This window comes from Brienomyrus brachyistius, chromosome 7 (genome assembly GCF_023856365.1).
Source record: "Brienomyrus brachyistius isolate T26 chromosome 7, BBRACH_0.4, whole genome shotgun sequence".
Taxonomy (NCBI): domain Eukaryota; kingdom Metazoa; phylum Chordata; class Actinopteri; order Osteoglossiformes; family Mormyridae; genus Brienomyrus; species Brienomyrus brachyistius.
Window position 1 is genome coordinate 11,617,922 of NC_064539.1, and position 18,243 is coordinate 11,636,164.

Here is an 18,243-nt window from a genome sequence, read left to right on the forward strand (position 1 = left end):
CAGACTGTGTGGGACAGTAACCACTGAGACAAAAGGCAGAAAGATGACGAAGAGATGAACCTGGAACTGAGGCACGGATACATCAATTTTTACATGAACAGCCAAACATGCAAAGCTGGAGAGATCACACAAAAACAAAATTCACTTTTGGTGTTATAATTCAGTGATGGCCAATGAAAATGAAATGACATTTTATTCTGTATGTGTATGAGCATGTCAAAAACCATGGACCATGACTTCACTCAGCTTATGACATTTATATACAAACATGCATTGGAGACTGAAGTGTTAGCATGTTTTCATTTTATTCATTTCATTCTATTAGCAACTTTTCATTCTATTTTCACTCAATTTGTTTTATAAATAACACAGGTTTCCATGTCACACACAGAGGTTTAGCCTGCCTTGGATTTGAGCTACTCTGAGTAAAAAATGCAAATGCGCCAGGCCTCACAGGTAATGGGTGTGTTTGCACAACAAAAGCAGGAGGAGGATGGGGCTGAAGACCTGCGAAAATCACAGCAGGGGTGACAAACACCTTGGGACTCTCAGCAGAGAATAAAAACTCGGTAAATCTAGTGTTAAAATCTATGATCCAACAGTCTCCCATACTGTAACTAAGATAATAAATTTCAACAACTGAAGTAAAATCTGATGCAAGTTGATATGTAGGTTGAGTAGTTTTACATGGTTTTGTTTGCTTTTGTAATGTGTTATTGGTATTAGTTAGCACAGCACAGATAAGTTATCGGTTCAACTGCAGTCTTTAGCTCAGTCCCCTGTTAAACTGACTCCACGTTGTGCAGTGGACCAGCACCTTTCGCTCTCCTTTGTAGGATTGTCTTTGTATATCTGTAGTCATGATATTAGCAGTACATCTATAGAGGAAGTGGAAAGGGGCACCTCACTGCATTATTTCTGTTGAAGATATTCAAGCCAAGCTGGGTCAAATTGAGTGCTGGGGCGACTTACACTTACTGGCCATTTTATTAGGTACACCTTACTAGTCCCGGATTGGACCCCCTTTTGCCTTCCAAAGTACTTTAATTGTTCATAGCATAAATTCAAGAAGCAGGTTAAAACATTCCTCTGAGACTTTGGTCCATGTTGACATGATAGCACCATGCAGTTGCTTCAGATTTTTTGCCTGCACCTCCTGTTCCATAATGGAAATCTTCCATTCCACCACATCCCATAGGTGCTCTATTGGATTGAGATGTAGTAATTGTGGATGTCGTTTGAGTACAGAAACGCATTGTCACGTGCAAGAAAACAGTCAGATGATATGAGCTGCTGGAAGCAGCCAGCAGAAGCTGGGCACACTGTGGTGATAAAGGGATGGACATGATCAGCAACAATACTCCGGTAGGCTGCAGAATTTAAACAATCCTCAACTGGTACGAAGGGGCCCAAAGTGAAGTATCCCCATAAGAAAATATCCCCACAATTGTTGATACAAGGCAGGATAGATCCATGCTTTCATGTAATTTATGCCAAATTTTGACCCTACCATCTGAATCAGCAGAAACTGAGACACATCTAACCAGGCAACATTTTTCCAGTCTTCATTTGTCCAGTTTTGGTGAGCCTGTGCCCACTCTAGCCTCAGTTTCCTGTTTTTAGCTGATAGGAGTGGTATCCAGTGTGGTCTTCTGCTGCTTTAGCCCATCTGCTTCAAGGTTCAGTTGTGCATTTAGAGATGATCATCTGCACACCTTGGTTGTAACGAGTAGTTATTGAGTAGCCTGTCTGTTGCCTCTCTATCAACTTGATCCAGTTTAGCCATTCTTCTCTCTCCTCTGCCATCCACAAAGCATTTTCACGCAGAGAACCACCACTCACTGTATGTATTTACTTTTTGATCCATTCTCTATACACCAATGGAGATGACTGTGTGTGAAAATCCCAGTAGATCTGCAGTTGCTGAAATACTCATACCAGCCTGTTTGGCACCAATAACCATGTCGGGTTCAAAGTCACCATGATCACCTTCCTTCACCATTCTGGTGTATAATGTGAACATTAACTTAAACTCTTGACCAGTACTTGGATGATTGTAGACATAGTGCAGCTTATTAGATATTTGGTTCAAGGAGCAGTTGAACAGGTGTACCTAATAAAGTGTTCAGGGAGTGAATATTTGTTTTCATAATACTGGCTTAGGGAACATTTTTTAATTTGCGTGTGAGGTACCTACTGGAAACAGGCATACAGAGACTGTAGCTTAGGACGATCCCTTGGAATCATCCTAATTCCCATCCCTTATGGCGTCTCTGGGTTATACACTTAGGTTTTACAATCTCTCGATAAAATGTAAGTAGGCTACGATTTTCCTGTCGAACAATTAGTGTAGCATTACGAAAACCTAGTTGGAAACCCATTAGCAAAATGATGTCCAGTTGTTTTTGACGTTCAATGGATTTCGAACACATGTAGTTGGTCATAAAAATAAGAAAAGGAATACACACAGGAATAATGTAAATGGTTATGTAATCATAAAAAATGTTGTACCGTTCATGAGATCTGTTAATACACTAGGAATCGCCAATGCACTCAAACCGCGTTTGTACGGGAAATATATGATCCATGACAACTATGGCGATAAAAGTAATATTTAAAAGCTAAAACCACATGGGTCGAATACAACGCATTAATGCAAATTATGTGGAGAGAGCCGCAAATCTCCGCCAATATACTTCAGTGATTAGTAGATGTGAGTGCCTTTTAATTGACCAATTCAGTTTGGTGCTGTGAATGGGCGTGTTAAATAGTTCTTCTCGGAAGCGAACGTGACAGGCAGAGGGCATTATTTGTGTGGAGATGAAAGGCATCAGCTGAACCCGACGTAACCCTTTCTTATCATTTATGTGGTCCGTGTATGCGTTATACAATGAAATGATTCACTCGCGACACGCGGCAATGGTCGCATTGCACAGTAGCATCAATGATGTTATTCAGTTGATAGCATATGATATTAAAACAGCAGCAGTCGCGAAAGCAGAGCTTGGAGGACACACACCTCAGCATGGTGGAGTGCAGGAATTAGCGGCATAGTTTGAAGGTGAAAGAGAGGAAACAACCTAATATTTCTTCCTTAATGTATTCAAATAGACGGAAGGGACTAGGTGGGGGAGTTGCAATAGAGAAAAGGCGCCGATGTACTGAAAGAATAGCAAGGGGAGTTTAAGCGCCGTTGGTGTAGAAAAAGACATCCGACACTCAGAAGTAACAGGAATTATTAGATAACTGGGTTTGCGCAGGATCGTTGGTGTGAGGTATGGGCTGCGCTCCCAGTATTCACGTCTCTCAGAGCGGGGTAATCTATTGCAGGGACTCGGACGAGTCCAACTCCCCTCACCAGACAACGACTATCTCCCAGGGTACCGCGGCCACCCTCCACGGCCTGTTCATCAAGACCGACGCGGCAGACTCCATCCCTTCTGTCATCGCCTACCAAAGCAGACACGTACGGACAAATTCGCATCGGGAGCGCCGGGAAAACAGCGGGGGACACATCTGCATCGAGGCCGAGACTCAGACGAGCCACACCAGCGTCAAGGTATGGCTCAGATACAATACATAGTCACAGAACTGCTTAAAAATCCAACTGCAGTTTATTGTGAGGGAGAGAATAGGCCACTGAAATTGCTCTCTAAATCTTTACTCATACAACTACTCGCATTGTCTTTTACGTAAGGATTATCATAAGTGCCATGCCTGATAGTGAATATTGAATTTTGAATTTATACGTGTAGTTAATATAGGCACTTGAAATGCATTGTTTATCAATATTTTAATGAATGAATAGGAAACAAGCCATTTGGAATTCATTGCAGCTATTAAGATATTGCTGAATGATCCAATAATCAGTTATATGTTGTAGATTGTTACACATCATTCGAAAGCAACAGGACTTTAAACCCCTTCTTTGGCTTTATAATGAAAGGCATTGAATTGCAGTGGTGTGTCCAGTATGACAGTTTCATGTAGTTTAGCATAAACTTTAGTATGTACCCCACAGATGTATGGCCCCTTAAGGCAGCTCTTAAGTCATCAGGCTTCCTTATACGTTTTCTTGAGCCTGCCAAGAAGCTGCATTATATTAGTTTCAGGGCCCATGGCATGTCTTGAGTGTGAATTTGAGAACACGGCACTTCATTTTTAGAAAAACAGAGAAAAATTACGACCAATATATGCCTGAAATGTCTGATAAATGTCATATATAGACTCTTGAGTATAGAGGGCAACTACTTTTGGCTCTTTGTTTAATTACACTATTCCTACGCAGCTGTGAAACATTTCTATGCTAAACATTTACAATAGTGCTATTGTCTTTTTGGCTGATCTGCTTATTGTCTTGCATTTATTGTTCTGCATATATTTTAACTTGGCATTATTTGTCTGTAGAAAGCAGACAAGTCGAAATTTATTATTCATTGAATTATTGCAATGGTATGTATCTAAGTAATTGTAATAATGCAACTTTTTCATTTGGATACTCATCTGGGAAGCTCCTTCAGTGCCAGCTTGTTATTGTTGATATCAGTGATCTTATTGACTAGTGCGGTGCTGTGGTGTTTCTATGATTGTGATTATGCTGATAGCTTCAGCTGGCTGCTCTGGGGCAATGTTTACGCCTCGAGTCTTTACTGGTCTGGATTATGAAGAATCACATGTATGGGGTTGATAAACCATACGAAAAGCATCTGTGGACAAAGTCATGGTTTTCAGATGACAGCGTGCTGTAGTTAGTGTGTGATGGACTTTTTTTTTGGTGAGGGGGGGTGGGGCGGGATTCCGTGATATACAGTAACATGAATACCTGCCGTAAATGTTTTGTTTCCCATTTCGTTTACTAGGCTGGTGCTGCAGATTTTTAGTGCATTTAGTACAAATGACTCGTTTCCTTTTTAGTGTGTCACACACCAAAGAGCCTGCTAAACACGCTGCCGGATCCTGAGTGGAATGGCTAGATCATGCCAATTTTTGGATATGCTGCACCAACCTTGGTTTTGCTCAGTATTTTCTGTAACCGCTGCTGTGTGAGTCATCTCTAAATTGCTGTCCAGTTCGTGCATTTGGAATATCTTTGTAAAATATTTCTGCCAGTTTCTAGTGTTTGTTTCTGCAAACATTTCTATAGGCCTGTTGCTTACAGCATAAATATAATCTGATTGTTATGATTTTGCAGACATAAAGAAATAAGCAATACAGTGGTTCTGTCTGCCGATCCCATTATGTTTTTTTTTTTCCAGTCTACTTTACTTCTCCTTGCTGTTCATCCCCCATCGATTGCAGCCCTCATTGGGGTATTGATTGCTGTGAATCATTTGACCGCAGCATCAGAGGTCACTTTGTATATTTTAAATAGCCTTGTATGAGTAGATGTTTCCCCATGTGCTAAGCTGGTAGTGCTCGATACACACACACACACACACACACACACACGTCGGGTAAACATATCTTTATGGGGACCGCTCATTCATTTCTGTGGGAGAAATGGTAACGCTAACTATGACAGCCTTAACCCCTACCCAGCCCTAACCATAAGTAATCAAGCAAAATACAAGAGTCTTTGCATTTTAGATTTTTATTAAATTGAGTTTTCATCGCGTTGTGGGGACATTGTGTCCCCATAAGGTAAGGCCGCACACGCAGACACACACACACAAGATATATATGTGTGTATATACATGTATGCATATTAGGGGTGCAATGGTACACAGAAATTATGGTTCGGTATGTACCTCGGTTTTGAAGTCACAGTTCAGTACATTTTCAGTACAGCGGGGGTAAAACAAACAAACAGATTGCTTATTTTTTCTCTTTTTTAAACAGCAGTTTACTGACACAAAGTATGACTGTCTTTCTTAAATAAAGGTCTGTCAATACCGCTGCAACCTACAAATTAGCTAAAATTGATTTGAAAGTGACTCAAATAAATATTCCCTCAAGTTAATAAAGATTAAATAAATGTCCATTAAGGTGTTCATTTAGAAAATTAGCTGAACCTGATCTGTACTGTATTCACATTAGCATCTTTCAGCTTCATATTAGAACTGTGCAACACAGTTATTGTCTCAAAAAATACAAAGCATAACAAAATAAATATCCGTTATGGTGCAGCATTTAAAGAAATACCAGTGCTGTACTTGTATTCACATTAACAACTTTCAGCTTCACGTTACAAGTTACACACATATGTGTAATGGTGCGGCTTCATTCGCCTCATATATATATTTGTGTGTGTGTGTGTGTGTGTGTTTGTCTGTCTGTATATATGTATGTATGTATGTGTGTATGCTACCAGTCAAAAGCTTTTGCACACCACAGGTTTTTACCACTTTTACATTTATTTCATAAACTGCAGATTTTTTATTATTGTTAAGCATTGGAAAGTTGAGTGAACAAATGCAAGTACAAGTACAATATTAAAAGTTTCCTTTATAACATGGAAAGAGTATGTAACAGTGCATGTCTGATATCCTATTAATTGGTTGCGTGGTGGGGGCAGCATGGTGGTGCAGTGGTTAGCACTGTTGCCTCACACCTCTGGGAACCAGGTTCGAGTCTCTGCCTGGGTCACATGTGTGGGGTTTGCATGTTCTCCCCATTTCGTCATGGGGTTTCCCCCGGGTACTCCGGTTTCCCCCCACAGTCTAAAAACATGCTGAGGCTAATTGGAGTTGCTAAAATTGCCCATAGGTGTGCATGTGTGAGTGAATGGTGTGTGAGTGTGCCCTGCGATGGGCTGGCCCCCCATCCTGGGTTGTTCCCTGCCCCATGCCCATTGCTTTCAGGATGGGCTCCGGACCCCCCACGACCCAGTAGGATAAGCGGTTTGGAAAATGGATGGATGGATGGATGGATGGATGGTTGTGTGGTGATGGCAGAGTCAAATTCTATGCATATTTAATGTATCTTCTGGAAAGAATGCCTCTGGAAAAAATTTTCTCTGCTGCTATAACTGCTAGGGGAGGTTACTTTGATGAATCAAAGATATGACATTTTCTTGCTAATAAATGCACTCAAATGGTGAACATGCTGTAAATGTAAATTTTAAGCAAAAATACAACCAAGAAAAGAAATAATTATTGAAATTGTATCCTTAAAATTATCTATATCGACCCTAATATGTATATCCACCACCCTGTATATCACATATACAGCATTTGTCTTTTTTTCTATTTTGTAATAAATGTGTAGTAAATCATAAGATATACGGAAACGTTATGAATGGTAGCTCACCAGCATCCATGGATAAAAACAGAGTACCTAATGAAGTATCTAAATGGATTGGTGAAATGACACTTTCCATACCTGAGGTGTTTGTATTTAGCACTGTTTTTGCATGCATAACAACGCTAGTCTGCACTACTCTGCTGTCTAAGGACACAAACTTGTTCATGCACTCACACACATGCATGTGTGCATGCATATTACCATTTACAATTATTTAGCACATGCTTTTGTCCAAAGCAACACACTAGTGAGGGAGGTAGCACATTATAAACATTTTTGCTGTCAAGGAGTTAGGTGTAAGTGTAGCACAAACACACAAACACAATCACCTGTGGCAACATTGCATCAGAACAGACACCACAACATTCAAAAGTTCAAAAAAAGGTATATGAAAAAGGTTTTTCAACAGTTACTTTCAAAACATTCCTTAAATGTTATTAAACTCCTCCAACGTGTGTGTGTATGTACATGTTGTGCATGTGTGAAATGGAGTACAATTTGTATTGTACTGATTACAGAAATGAACACAGTTAATATCAGAAGGCATACTACTATTAAACCCCATTTCCCTACTATTAAACACCATACAACCCCATTTCCAAAAAAGATGATACGCCATGTAAAATGAAAATGGAATGCAATGATTTACACATCATATAAACCTATATTTAGTTGAAAATAGAAGACAACATATCAAATGTTGAAACTGACAAATTTTATTGTTTTAGGACAAATATATTTAATTTTGATACCAGTAACACATTTTAGAAAAGTTGGGATAGGGGCATGTTTACCACTGTGTTGCAACACCTCTTCTTTTAACAACACTTAGTAAACATTTGGGAACTGAGAAAACCGGTTTCTGGAATTCCATCCATCCATCCATCCATCATCTCCCGCTTGATCTGAGGTCAGGTCGTCGCGGCAGCAGTCTCAGCAGGGAAACCCAGACTTCCCTCTCCCCGGCCACTTCATTCAGCTCCTCTGGGGGAATCCCAAGGCGTTCCCCAGGCCAGCCAAGAGACCTTCAACGTGTCCTGGGTCTTCCCCGGGGCCTCCTCCCAGTGGGACATGCCCGGAACACCTCACCAGGGAGGTGTCCAGGAGACATCCTAATCAGATGCCCGAGCCACCTCATCTTGCTCCTCTCAATGCGGAGGAGCAGTGGCTCTACTCTGAGTCCCTCCCGAATGACTGAGCTCCTCACCCTATCTCTAAGGGAGAGCCCAGCCACCCTGCCGAGGAAACTCATTTCGGCCGCTTGCACTCGCGATCTCGTTCTTTCGTTCACTACCCACAGTTCATGACCATAGGTGAGGGTAGGAACATAGATTGACTGGTAAATCGAGAGCTTTGCCTTTTGGCTCAGCTCCTTCTTCACCGTGACAAGCCGATGCAGCACCCGCATCACTGCTGATGCCGCACCAATCCGCCTGTCGATCTCCCGTTCCATCGGTTCCTCACTCCTGAACAAAACCCCGAGATACTTAAATTCCTCCACTTGGGGGAGGATTCCATCCCCGACCCGGAGAGAGCATTCTACCCTTTACCATCTGAGGACCATGGTCTCGGATTTGGAGGTGCCGATTCTCATCCCAGCTTCACACTCGGCTGCGAACTGTCCCAGTGAGAGCCGAAGATCACGGTCTGATGAAGCCAACAGAACCACATCATCTACAAAAAGCAGAGACCTAATCCTGAGGTCACCAAACCGGACACCCTCAATGCCCTGGCTGCGCCTACAAATTCTGTCCATAAAAACTGTGAACAGAATCGGTGACAAAGAGCAGCCCTGACGGAGTCCAACCCTCACCGGAAACGAGTTCGACTTATTCCCGCCCATGCGGACCAGGCTTTGGCACCGGTCATACAGGGACCGAACCGCCCTTAAAAGGAAGCCCGGCACCCCATACTCCCAGGGCACCCCCCACAGGACTCTAAGAGGGACACGGTCGAATGCCTTCTGCAAGTCCACAAAACTCATGAATCCTCCAAAACCCTGTGGAGCGTATAGAGCTGGTCCACTGTTCCACGGCCAGGGTGAAAACCACACTGCTCCTCCTGAATCTGAGGTTCGACAATCCAGCAGACCCTCCTCTCTAGAACCCCCGAATAGACCTTACCAGGGAGGCTGAGGAGTGTGATCCCCCTATAGTTGGAGCACACCCTCTGGTCCCCCTTCTTAAAGAGGGGGACCACCACCCTGGTCTGCCAGTCCAGAGGCACTGCCCCCGATGTCCACACGATGCTGTAGATGCGTGTCACCCAGGACAGCCCCGCAACATCCAGAGCCTTAAGGAACTCCGGGCAGATCTCATCCACCCCCGGTGCCCAGCCACTGAGGAGCTTTTTAACCATCTCAGTGACCTCTGCCCCAGAGATAGGGGAGTCCACACCCAAGTCCCCACACTCTGCTTCCACATTGGAAGGTGTGTCGGTGGGATTTAGGAGGTCTTCGAAGTATTCCCTCCACCAACCCAAAACATCCTGAGTTGAGGTAGGCAGCACCCCATCCCCACCATAAACAGTGTTGATGTTGCACCACTTTCTCACCCTGAGCCGCCGGATGGTGGACCAGAATCTCCTCGAAGCCGTCCGGAAGTCGTTTTCCATGGCGTTTCCCACACCTGAGTTTTTGCCTCAGCAACCGCTGAAGCCGCATCCCGCTTGGCCTGCCTGTAGCTGTCAGCTGCCTCTGGAGTCCCACAGGCTAAAATGGCCTGATAGGACTCCAGCTTGACGGCATCCCTCACCACCGGCGTCCACCAGCAGGTTCAGGGATTGGCGCCGCAACAGGCACCGACCACCTTACGGCCACAGCTCCGGTCAGCTGAATCCACAATGGAGGCGTAGAACATGGCCCATTCAGACTCAATGTCCCCTGCCTCCCCCGGGATATGGGAGAAGTTCTGCCGGAGTTAGGAGTTGAAACTCCTCCTGACAGGGGATTCCGCCAGACGTTCCCAGCAGACCCTCACTATATGCTTGGGCCTGCCAGACCTGGCCGGCTTCCTCCCCAGCCAACCCACCACCAGGTAATGATCAGTTGACAGCTCCGCCCCTCTCTTCACCTGAGTTTCCAAGATATGCAGCCACAAGTCCGACAACATGACCACAAAGACCGCAGATCATCGAACTGCGGTCTAGGGTGTCCTGGTGCCAAGTGCACATATGGACACCCTTATGCCTGAACATGGTGTTCATTATAGACAGTCCGTGACAAGCACAGAAGTCCAATAACAAAGCACCACTCAGGTTCGGATCGGGGGGGGGGGGGGGGGGAGGCGTTCCTCCCAATTAAGCCACTCCAGGTCTCACTGTCATTGCCCACGTGAGCATTGAAGTCCCCCAGCAGAAAAAGGTGAGCCGAGGTGAACCCGACTATATCTAGCTGGAACTTAACAACCTCGCGCACAAGCTCAGGCTCCTTCCCCATCAGAGAGGTGACGTTCCATGTCCCTAGAGCTAGCTTCTGCAGCCGAGGATCGGACTGCCAATGGATCCAATATATTTTTCTTCATTAGGGGTCTTGTGAGCCGCACTTTGTCTGGTTCCTCACCCAGGACCTGTTTGCCGTGGGTGACCCTACCAGGGACGCAAAGTCCTGGGCAACGTAGCTCCTGGGATCATTGGAACACGCAAAGACCTCCACCACGATAAGGTTTTGGCTCCGGGAGAGGCAGTTGCTGGAGTTTTGAGAGTGAAATGATGCCTCATTCTTACAGGGTGTAACTCTACCATGCAAAGAAGAAACAACATCTTAACATGATGCAGAAATGCTGATTGCACTGGGCCCAAGCTCATTTAAGATGGACTGAGGCAAAATGGCAAACTGTCCTGCGGTCTGACAAATCAAATTTTCAAATTATTTTTGTAAATCATGGATGCCACGTCCTCCTGGTTAAACAGGAGAGGGACCATCCATCCTATCAGCGGACAGTTTAAAATACAGCATCTGTAATGGTATGCGGGTACGTTACTGCCTATGACTTGGGTAGCTTGCACATCTGGGAAGCACCATTAATACTGAACAATATATGAAGGTTTTGCAGCAACATGCTACCATCTAGACAATGTCTTTTTCAGAGAAGGCCTTGTATATTCCAGCAAGACAAAGTCAAACTGCATTCTGCATGTATTACAACAGCATGGCTCCAGTAGAAGAGCCCGGGTGCAGGACTGGCCTGCCTGCAGTCCCGACCTGTCACTCATTGAAAAAATTTGGCACATCATGAAATCAAGAATACAACAAAGGAGACCCCAAAATGTCCTATTTCCGACAAGAATGGGACATCATTTCATTTTCAAAACTCCAGCAACTGATCTCCTCAGTTCCCAAATGTTTACAGAATGTTGTTAAAAGAAGAGGTGAACATGCCCTTGTCCCAACTTTTTTGAAATGTGTTGCTGGCATGTAATTCAAATTGAGCATATATTTGTCATAAGAAAAATTCTCAGTTTCAACATCTGATATGTTGTCTTTTCTACTTTCAATTAAATATGGATTTATATAACTTGTAAATCATTGAGTTCTGCTTTTATTTGCATTTTACACAGCATCCTAACTAAATAGGTATACCCCTAGAGTCTCCGAGTTTTTTATATATAAGACATTCCATCCAGGGCTTTCCCCAGCCTTCTATCCTTCTGTCCTACTCTGCACCCGACCACCTACCTCCCCACCAAAAAAGTACGCTAGATGAGTATTTGGATGATGGATAGATAACAAAAATAGACAGTACTAAATCTTCACCGTTTGTGTTTAAAAAAATCTATGCAGAGAACAAACATTATTTTGAGTTAGATGGTTTTAGAAAGCTGTTATGTAACCACAGCTGTTACATAGTGCCATAATCCTGATGTTATTGAATTATGGTCCTCAACACCATGGAGACCTTTACATTGTTCGGTTATAGTAGAAGATTGGTGACCTGAATCTGTTTAAAATACTGCGAACCAGCTTAAAGTATTACTTTATGTACCTCAAAATATATTTTTCTGTCAGTGATTGCAAAATTGCATGAACTTTTATTTTGTTCTGTGTGTACTAGCCTATATTAATAGCTGACTTCACAGGGGAAATATCACACTGCTTGTCGTTGGTCTTTTATTGCAAGGGCAGTAATCCTGATTTAATACATGTAGACTTTATGAGGTCAGGCCGTGAGGGGTCTTGGCCACCAGTGGTTCTCATTCTTAATTATTTAGCCTTTTTTTTCAAGTGGATCAAGGAATTAAATTGCCTAAAAAACTGAAATGAAAGGCTGAAAAGCAACAAAGGAAAAGTATTTCACTGTCAACTATGCAGCTAATGTTGGTGCATATTTTTTATATGTTTTTTTTTTGTTTGTTTTTGCAGTTGTACAGTTGTGCACCTTGATATGCTGTACAACATCCCCTGACAGTTTTCTGAATACATAAACAAGGGGCAGCACTACAGACATTTCTTAAACCAGCCCTAATGAAGTGGTCATGAACTGATCATTTTTGCCATCCTATGCAGAACTGAGGCTTCTCAAAATTGTGGGGCCAGTTTTTTGGGAGAATTTTTCTTTACTCATATTGTGACCTTTATATTCAGTTTTTGTTTAACAAAATATGAACAAAACAGCCCACCAGGATCAATGCAATTGTCGGCAATCAATGCAGTTGTCTTGAGCAATATGTATGCACAGTTTAGGACTAATTAAATTGCAAGACAGTCCAAAGATATGGACCATAGTGGGAAAGTCAGGCAGACATTTTGGAGAAGCTAATTAAAGAACTTTATGGGCTTAGCTTGATTTTGTTAAAAGACATTTATTCAGTTCAGTGAAATACTGAGTTAAAAAACATTTATACTATCACCCAAAATTTGAGATGGAGCAGTAAATAATGAGGAGAACCACGATGGTTCTGCAGTCACCTCAGAGAGGTGTCAGACTGACATTCATTGTTTGTGTGTTCACAATGATATACAGGTATGTGTCACTTCATGTCTGGGTTACGTTCTGTTCAATCGGGTATTAGGTGACTTGAACACAATGCGAAGATCATATACACAGTGTATAAACCTATACTGTAACTGCATCTATATTGTACCTGTACTGCCTGAATAGTCAAGATACTATAAAAGAGAGAATACACATTAAAATAATGGCAAAAGTATAGTAAAGTAAATGCATAACATAACATGTGTTCATTATCACTAACAAGTATTACAATATGTAATACAAATTTTGTTCCTGAATAGTATGTGTTATTTCTTAATTGCTTACGTTGTAAAAGTGTAGGAAATGGCCATTATTCCCTTCAAACTTTGCTTTTTTGACCTGAATAATGAGATTTAGAAAATAACCTATTTTCTATGCAAATATGGGCAAAATTACACATTTTCATTTACACAAGGTCAGAATAAAATGTCCCATGAATCAAGATCTACATGTATTATTACTAAACTTATACAAAATATACAAAAATGTATGTTTAGAAGTTTTTTGAGATTTATTACTATAATGTAACTCATTCACACTCTCCCAACTGGCATGCCAAAAAAACATCCTCATAGGCTTCACACATTGTAGCAGATGAGGTCACAGAGTACTTTTTTGCTCTTGTCTTCATAAATTGGCCACATACATAGCAAAATGTGTCTGGAGAATGCTTGCGTCGTCTTGATGCAATCTCTGATAAATTCAAATATGTAGGTCTATGTGTTCATTTTAGCAGCTAGAACTATATTGAAGTGGTGAGTGTTGAGCCCCTGTATGTATATTACTAGGGAAAATTCTAAACAGTTCTTGAAAATTCTCGTAATTTCTACAACATTCTAGAAACTTCTTGAATATTCTTGTAAGTTCTGGAAGGTTCTCTATCAGCTACTAAGCACTGTACAGAGCCCATAAAGGGACATGGGGAAACACAAAAAAACCTTAGAAACATACTGGTGCGATATTGGCCGCTGCTTTTGCATGAACCCTGCGTTCACTCTCTGAGTCAATCAATAAATCATGTTCATCCTTGCTGCTGGACTCACTCATGGACATTGTGGTGCATTTGAGAAACTGAACAAAAGAGTGAGAATGACAAAAGCAAACAAGAACTCATCACCAAAACACATTAGCCTTCCATTGAATGTAACTATTTTGGATTCCGTAGAGACTATATTGAAAAAAAAAAACAAATGGCTTGTATTGGCTTTACTCATGGCAATACAAACAACTTATTTGACAGATTCTTTTCGCAGACAATAAGCTATAGTTCATAGTCCATAGTTATATTTTGAGTGAATTAACAAGTAATTTTATACTTTATAAATATTGCGATATTACATTACATTTGAATTTTTTCCAATATCATGGAGCCCTAGACTGCAGAGAAGCAGATTCTTGGTGAAATCAAACACAAAGCACAAATGACTGCACTAAAATGGTCTTACTCTGGATGTTATGAAAGGACCGGGCACATTTGAGAAGACTGTGATACTTGGAAGAATGAAAGGGTAAGCCTGAAAGATGAGAGCAGATGCAGGGCATTCTGTAGGAATATTGTCAACCTGATGGCAGCTACCCATATAACTCATGACCTCAATGTTACTGAAAAAAATGAAGCTCGTTATTTTGCATATACTGGCTAGTAGTGAGTACATTATGTTAACATTAACATTGATCAATTAGTCAGTCAGATTAATCTTTTCTTCCCTTGGAATGATTCGCCAGTACATCTCTTTGGGAACTTGGATATTCAGCACAGTGCAGCATGAAATGTGAATATCTTACATTGCCGATTTTTAGATCTTTATTGGGTCTGATCACTTCAAGCCCATTTTTTACTATGAAGAGAATGGCAGACATGGTATCATTTGATTGACATTCAGGTGTCCAGTTCTTCCCCGTGCCCCGATAGTCTCACCTGTTGCTACTTCATTGAACAAGCAAATGGCTGCCGCTAAGATGATACAGGGTGCTAAATGAATGTGCTGTTTGTATTAAATAATTAAGATCATTCACTGAAAATGTAGAAAATCCAATTAGCGACGTTGCCGTTAAATGCCAGTCACCTCTGTATGTAGCTGTGGTACGATGGGAAAATGAAACGATAGATCTATGTCGGCTCCAGTGGTTGCCAGGTGACTTTGTAAAGAAGGTCGTAATGCTCAGGAATGGAGAGCCTTTCAATGGTGACTCTGGTTCATCCTGCCTACTGTCTCAGTAAGGCAAAATGAGCATACTTTTGGGGGGGGGGGGGGATGTCCACTTCCCATTGCCACATGCCACCCGAGTAAGTCTGTCAACGGATCTTATTGTAAAAAATTATAATTATTCTGTATGCCATGTAATGAACATCTTGTCATGAGCAAACATAAGCTATGCATAATCTCTAAAAGAACACACCAAAGGATTACTGTTTTGCTGTACGTCCCGTCAACAGTAGAGAAGCTTTAAAATGAATAGTAATTCATTGCTTTTATTTATTAAGCAGATATAAAAGCATGCAATGCTGGCTTGTTAGATGGGTAAGTATGAGCTCTGTGTCCCTATCGGTTGACACCTCTTCTCTGCCACTCCTTGCCTGTGGTCCTCTGATGCTCTGATGCACAGGCCTCTGCACTGCTGTTCTGTAACACTGGTCTCTGCCTAATAGCTGCGAGACCTTGCTGCTACTGTAGGTGGCTGGCAAACTGCATCAGGTGTTTGTTCCCCACACTGTCATAGTAAGATAGAAATACATTAAAATCAGCAATGGCACGCTTCACATCATGGCTGCACTAACAACTCTCTACTGCGTCCCTCCTATTCAGCAGTTTAAATATTTTTGATGCATAAAATGGATTAATGTACTTTTGCTGTTTATGTTCCTTTACGGTACTTGGGTTTGGTTCCTGTCCAGTTTGTGTGTGTGTTTTCATGTATGTAGTTTGTGCGATTCATATGTGCTTGTTTGGGTTTCCTTTAGGTATGTTGGTTGTCTGCAAATTCGTGTAGTTTAAGTGAATTGAGTATGTGTGGAATGTCCATTTGGGTGCGACCTGTGATGGACTGGTCTTTCTTACAGAGTGTGCCCTACCTCATTCCCTTTGCCTCCTGGGATAGTCTCCAGGCTGGCCACAAACCTGCATTGGATAAGTAAAAGGGTGAAGGGATGGAAAATATGTAGTGCTTCATTACACTCTATATGCTTTTAATTTCATTTTGGATCTGCAAGGTCATAAGAGGACGGTATTATTTAGTGCAAAGTACCACAGTAGAGTATGTTACTAGGGCTTTGCAGGTTATTTTACAGAAATACGAAAAGGTGCTTGAAATGGGATAAGCTGGTGGTCTTACTACAAACAAAAGCTAGGCTGGGATGGTGTATTGTGTTTGTATTCTGTAAATGGGTGAATGGTGGCCATTTCTTTACCACTTAAAGTCCTTATATTTAAAAAATAATCATAACGTGAACCGCTGTTCTTTCTTTTTTTCCTTTTTTATCCCCAGTTAGATGTTTAAGCAGAGCACCTGGAAGTTAACATGGAGTTTCTGTTTGTGCCACATATTGTGATGTACCACCAACCTGTATTTGATTAGTGGTTGTGGAAGTTGTCACCATGCTACACAGCTGACATCTGAAACCTGCTGGTACACCTGAATATAAGCAGTACTTTTCGAAAATGAGAGGCCTTTAAGAAATAAAATAAGTGATTTTATATCAGCCTCATGCAGGGAAACTTTAAGGAGGTTCTAGAAAAGATCATGTTTATAACCTTTTTGGGTTTCAGGCCATCATCCAGAGAGGAGGGATTTCTGCAGTATCACATGGTTATTAATTGATTGATTGATTGATTGATTGATTGAATTAATCATTTTAATATTTACAGTGATGTGTTCCTCTGCATTGCTCTAATATGTTAAAATGATCATGTTTTCGACACTAGTGTGAAAAGGATGCCACCAAACTTTCAAACCACTCTTCTGCAAAGTTCTTACCCTAGGATAAACATTAGCATATGGATATTAAAAAAAGGGCTTAATGTTGATAAATATGGAGGTTTTATGTTGCAGGTAATCTGCCCATAGAGTATAGGTAAATCTCGTATTACATTATTACGCATATAACTATCATGGATTGTAAGGTGGATATTTTAAAGCATTTCATTTCAAAAAGATCTACAGTAGTTAAAGAAAAATACTAGGTGTTAGGATACAAACCCTACACTTTTTTAAGACCACACAATGCTGCAATCGTTAATTTTTGGAGGGACAGTGTGCATGTATGATGCAGCATTAAAGTTGCATAAACAAAGCATATCGTTTTCGTGCTTTTACAATTGTATTGTATAAAGTAACATGCCATGGGCATTTATTTATTACTAAATAGCAAGTGGAACAGAAGAAACATGGTGAGAAATTTAAATAAAAGTTTTTAAAATAAATAATTTTTAAATTTCACTTCAGTACTTGCCATTACTCCGAACATTGCATACATGCAGACATATAATGTCTGCATACACTAATTAGATGTAGTTAGACCTATGTGGCTATCATCATGCATTTTACATACATTTTACAAACTTTTGATGCCATTTCCTGAAAAGAAACATTTTTGGACATTTAAAAAAAAAAATTACAATTCTGGTTGTTTGTTTCTCTTGTAAAAGCTGGGTTACTGCAACACAATAATTTTCTCGTAGGAAATCATCCTTGCAAATGAGGGCTCAGCTGGATCTTAAAAAAGGACATTTGTGGGTTTTGAAGCGATGGCACTTTAATTCCATTACAAATGTCCCCTGACATCTTGGTATATGATTACAACCACCTCTGCCGCATCATCTTATGACCTGTATTAACCACAATGGATTCTAGAATTTATTCACCAACAGATATGTAGAGAAAACATTTCAGAATTCTTATGTGATATTTAATATTATATAGCATTGAGTTAAAATAATTTCAAATGAATAAACGTGTTTTTATGCCTGGAAGTAAAGATCAATTTTCTCTGTTCATTGTGATAATTTCTTTGCTTTCCTCTGCTCTTTGC

The 18,243-nt window shown here is 41.2% G+C and overlaps 1 protein-coding gene across 3 annotated transcripts in view; it reads left to right on the top strand.

Annotated features, from left to right (window-relative positions):
• Positions 1-18,243, top strand: part of pde8b (phosphodiesterase 8B) — a 64,119-nt gene that overhangs the window by 4,672 nt on the left and 41,204 nt on the right. For 2 of the 3 annotated variants that reach the window (XM_049019056.1, XM_049019058.1), the window contains exon 1: positions 2,821-3,559. In XM_049019056.1, coding sequence (XP_048875013.1) covers positions 3,278-3,559 — 282 coding nt within the window. In that variant the 5' untranslated portion in view covers positions 2,821-3,277. Of the gene's footprint in view, positions 1-2,820; positions 3,560-18,243 lie in introns of those variants that run through there. The other variant, XM_049019057.1, reaches the window with a different exon arrangement.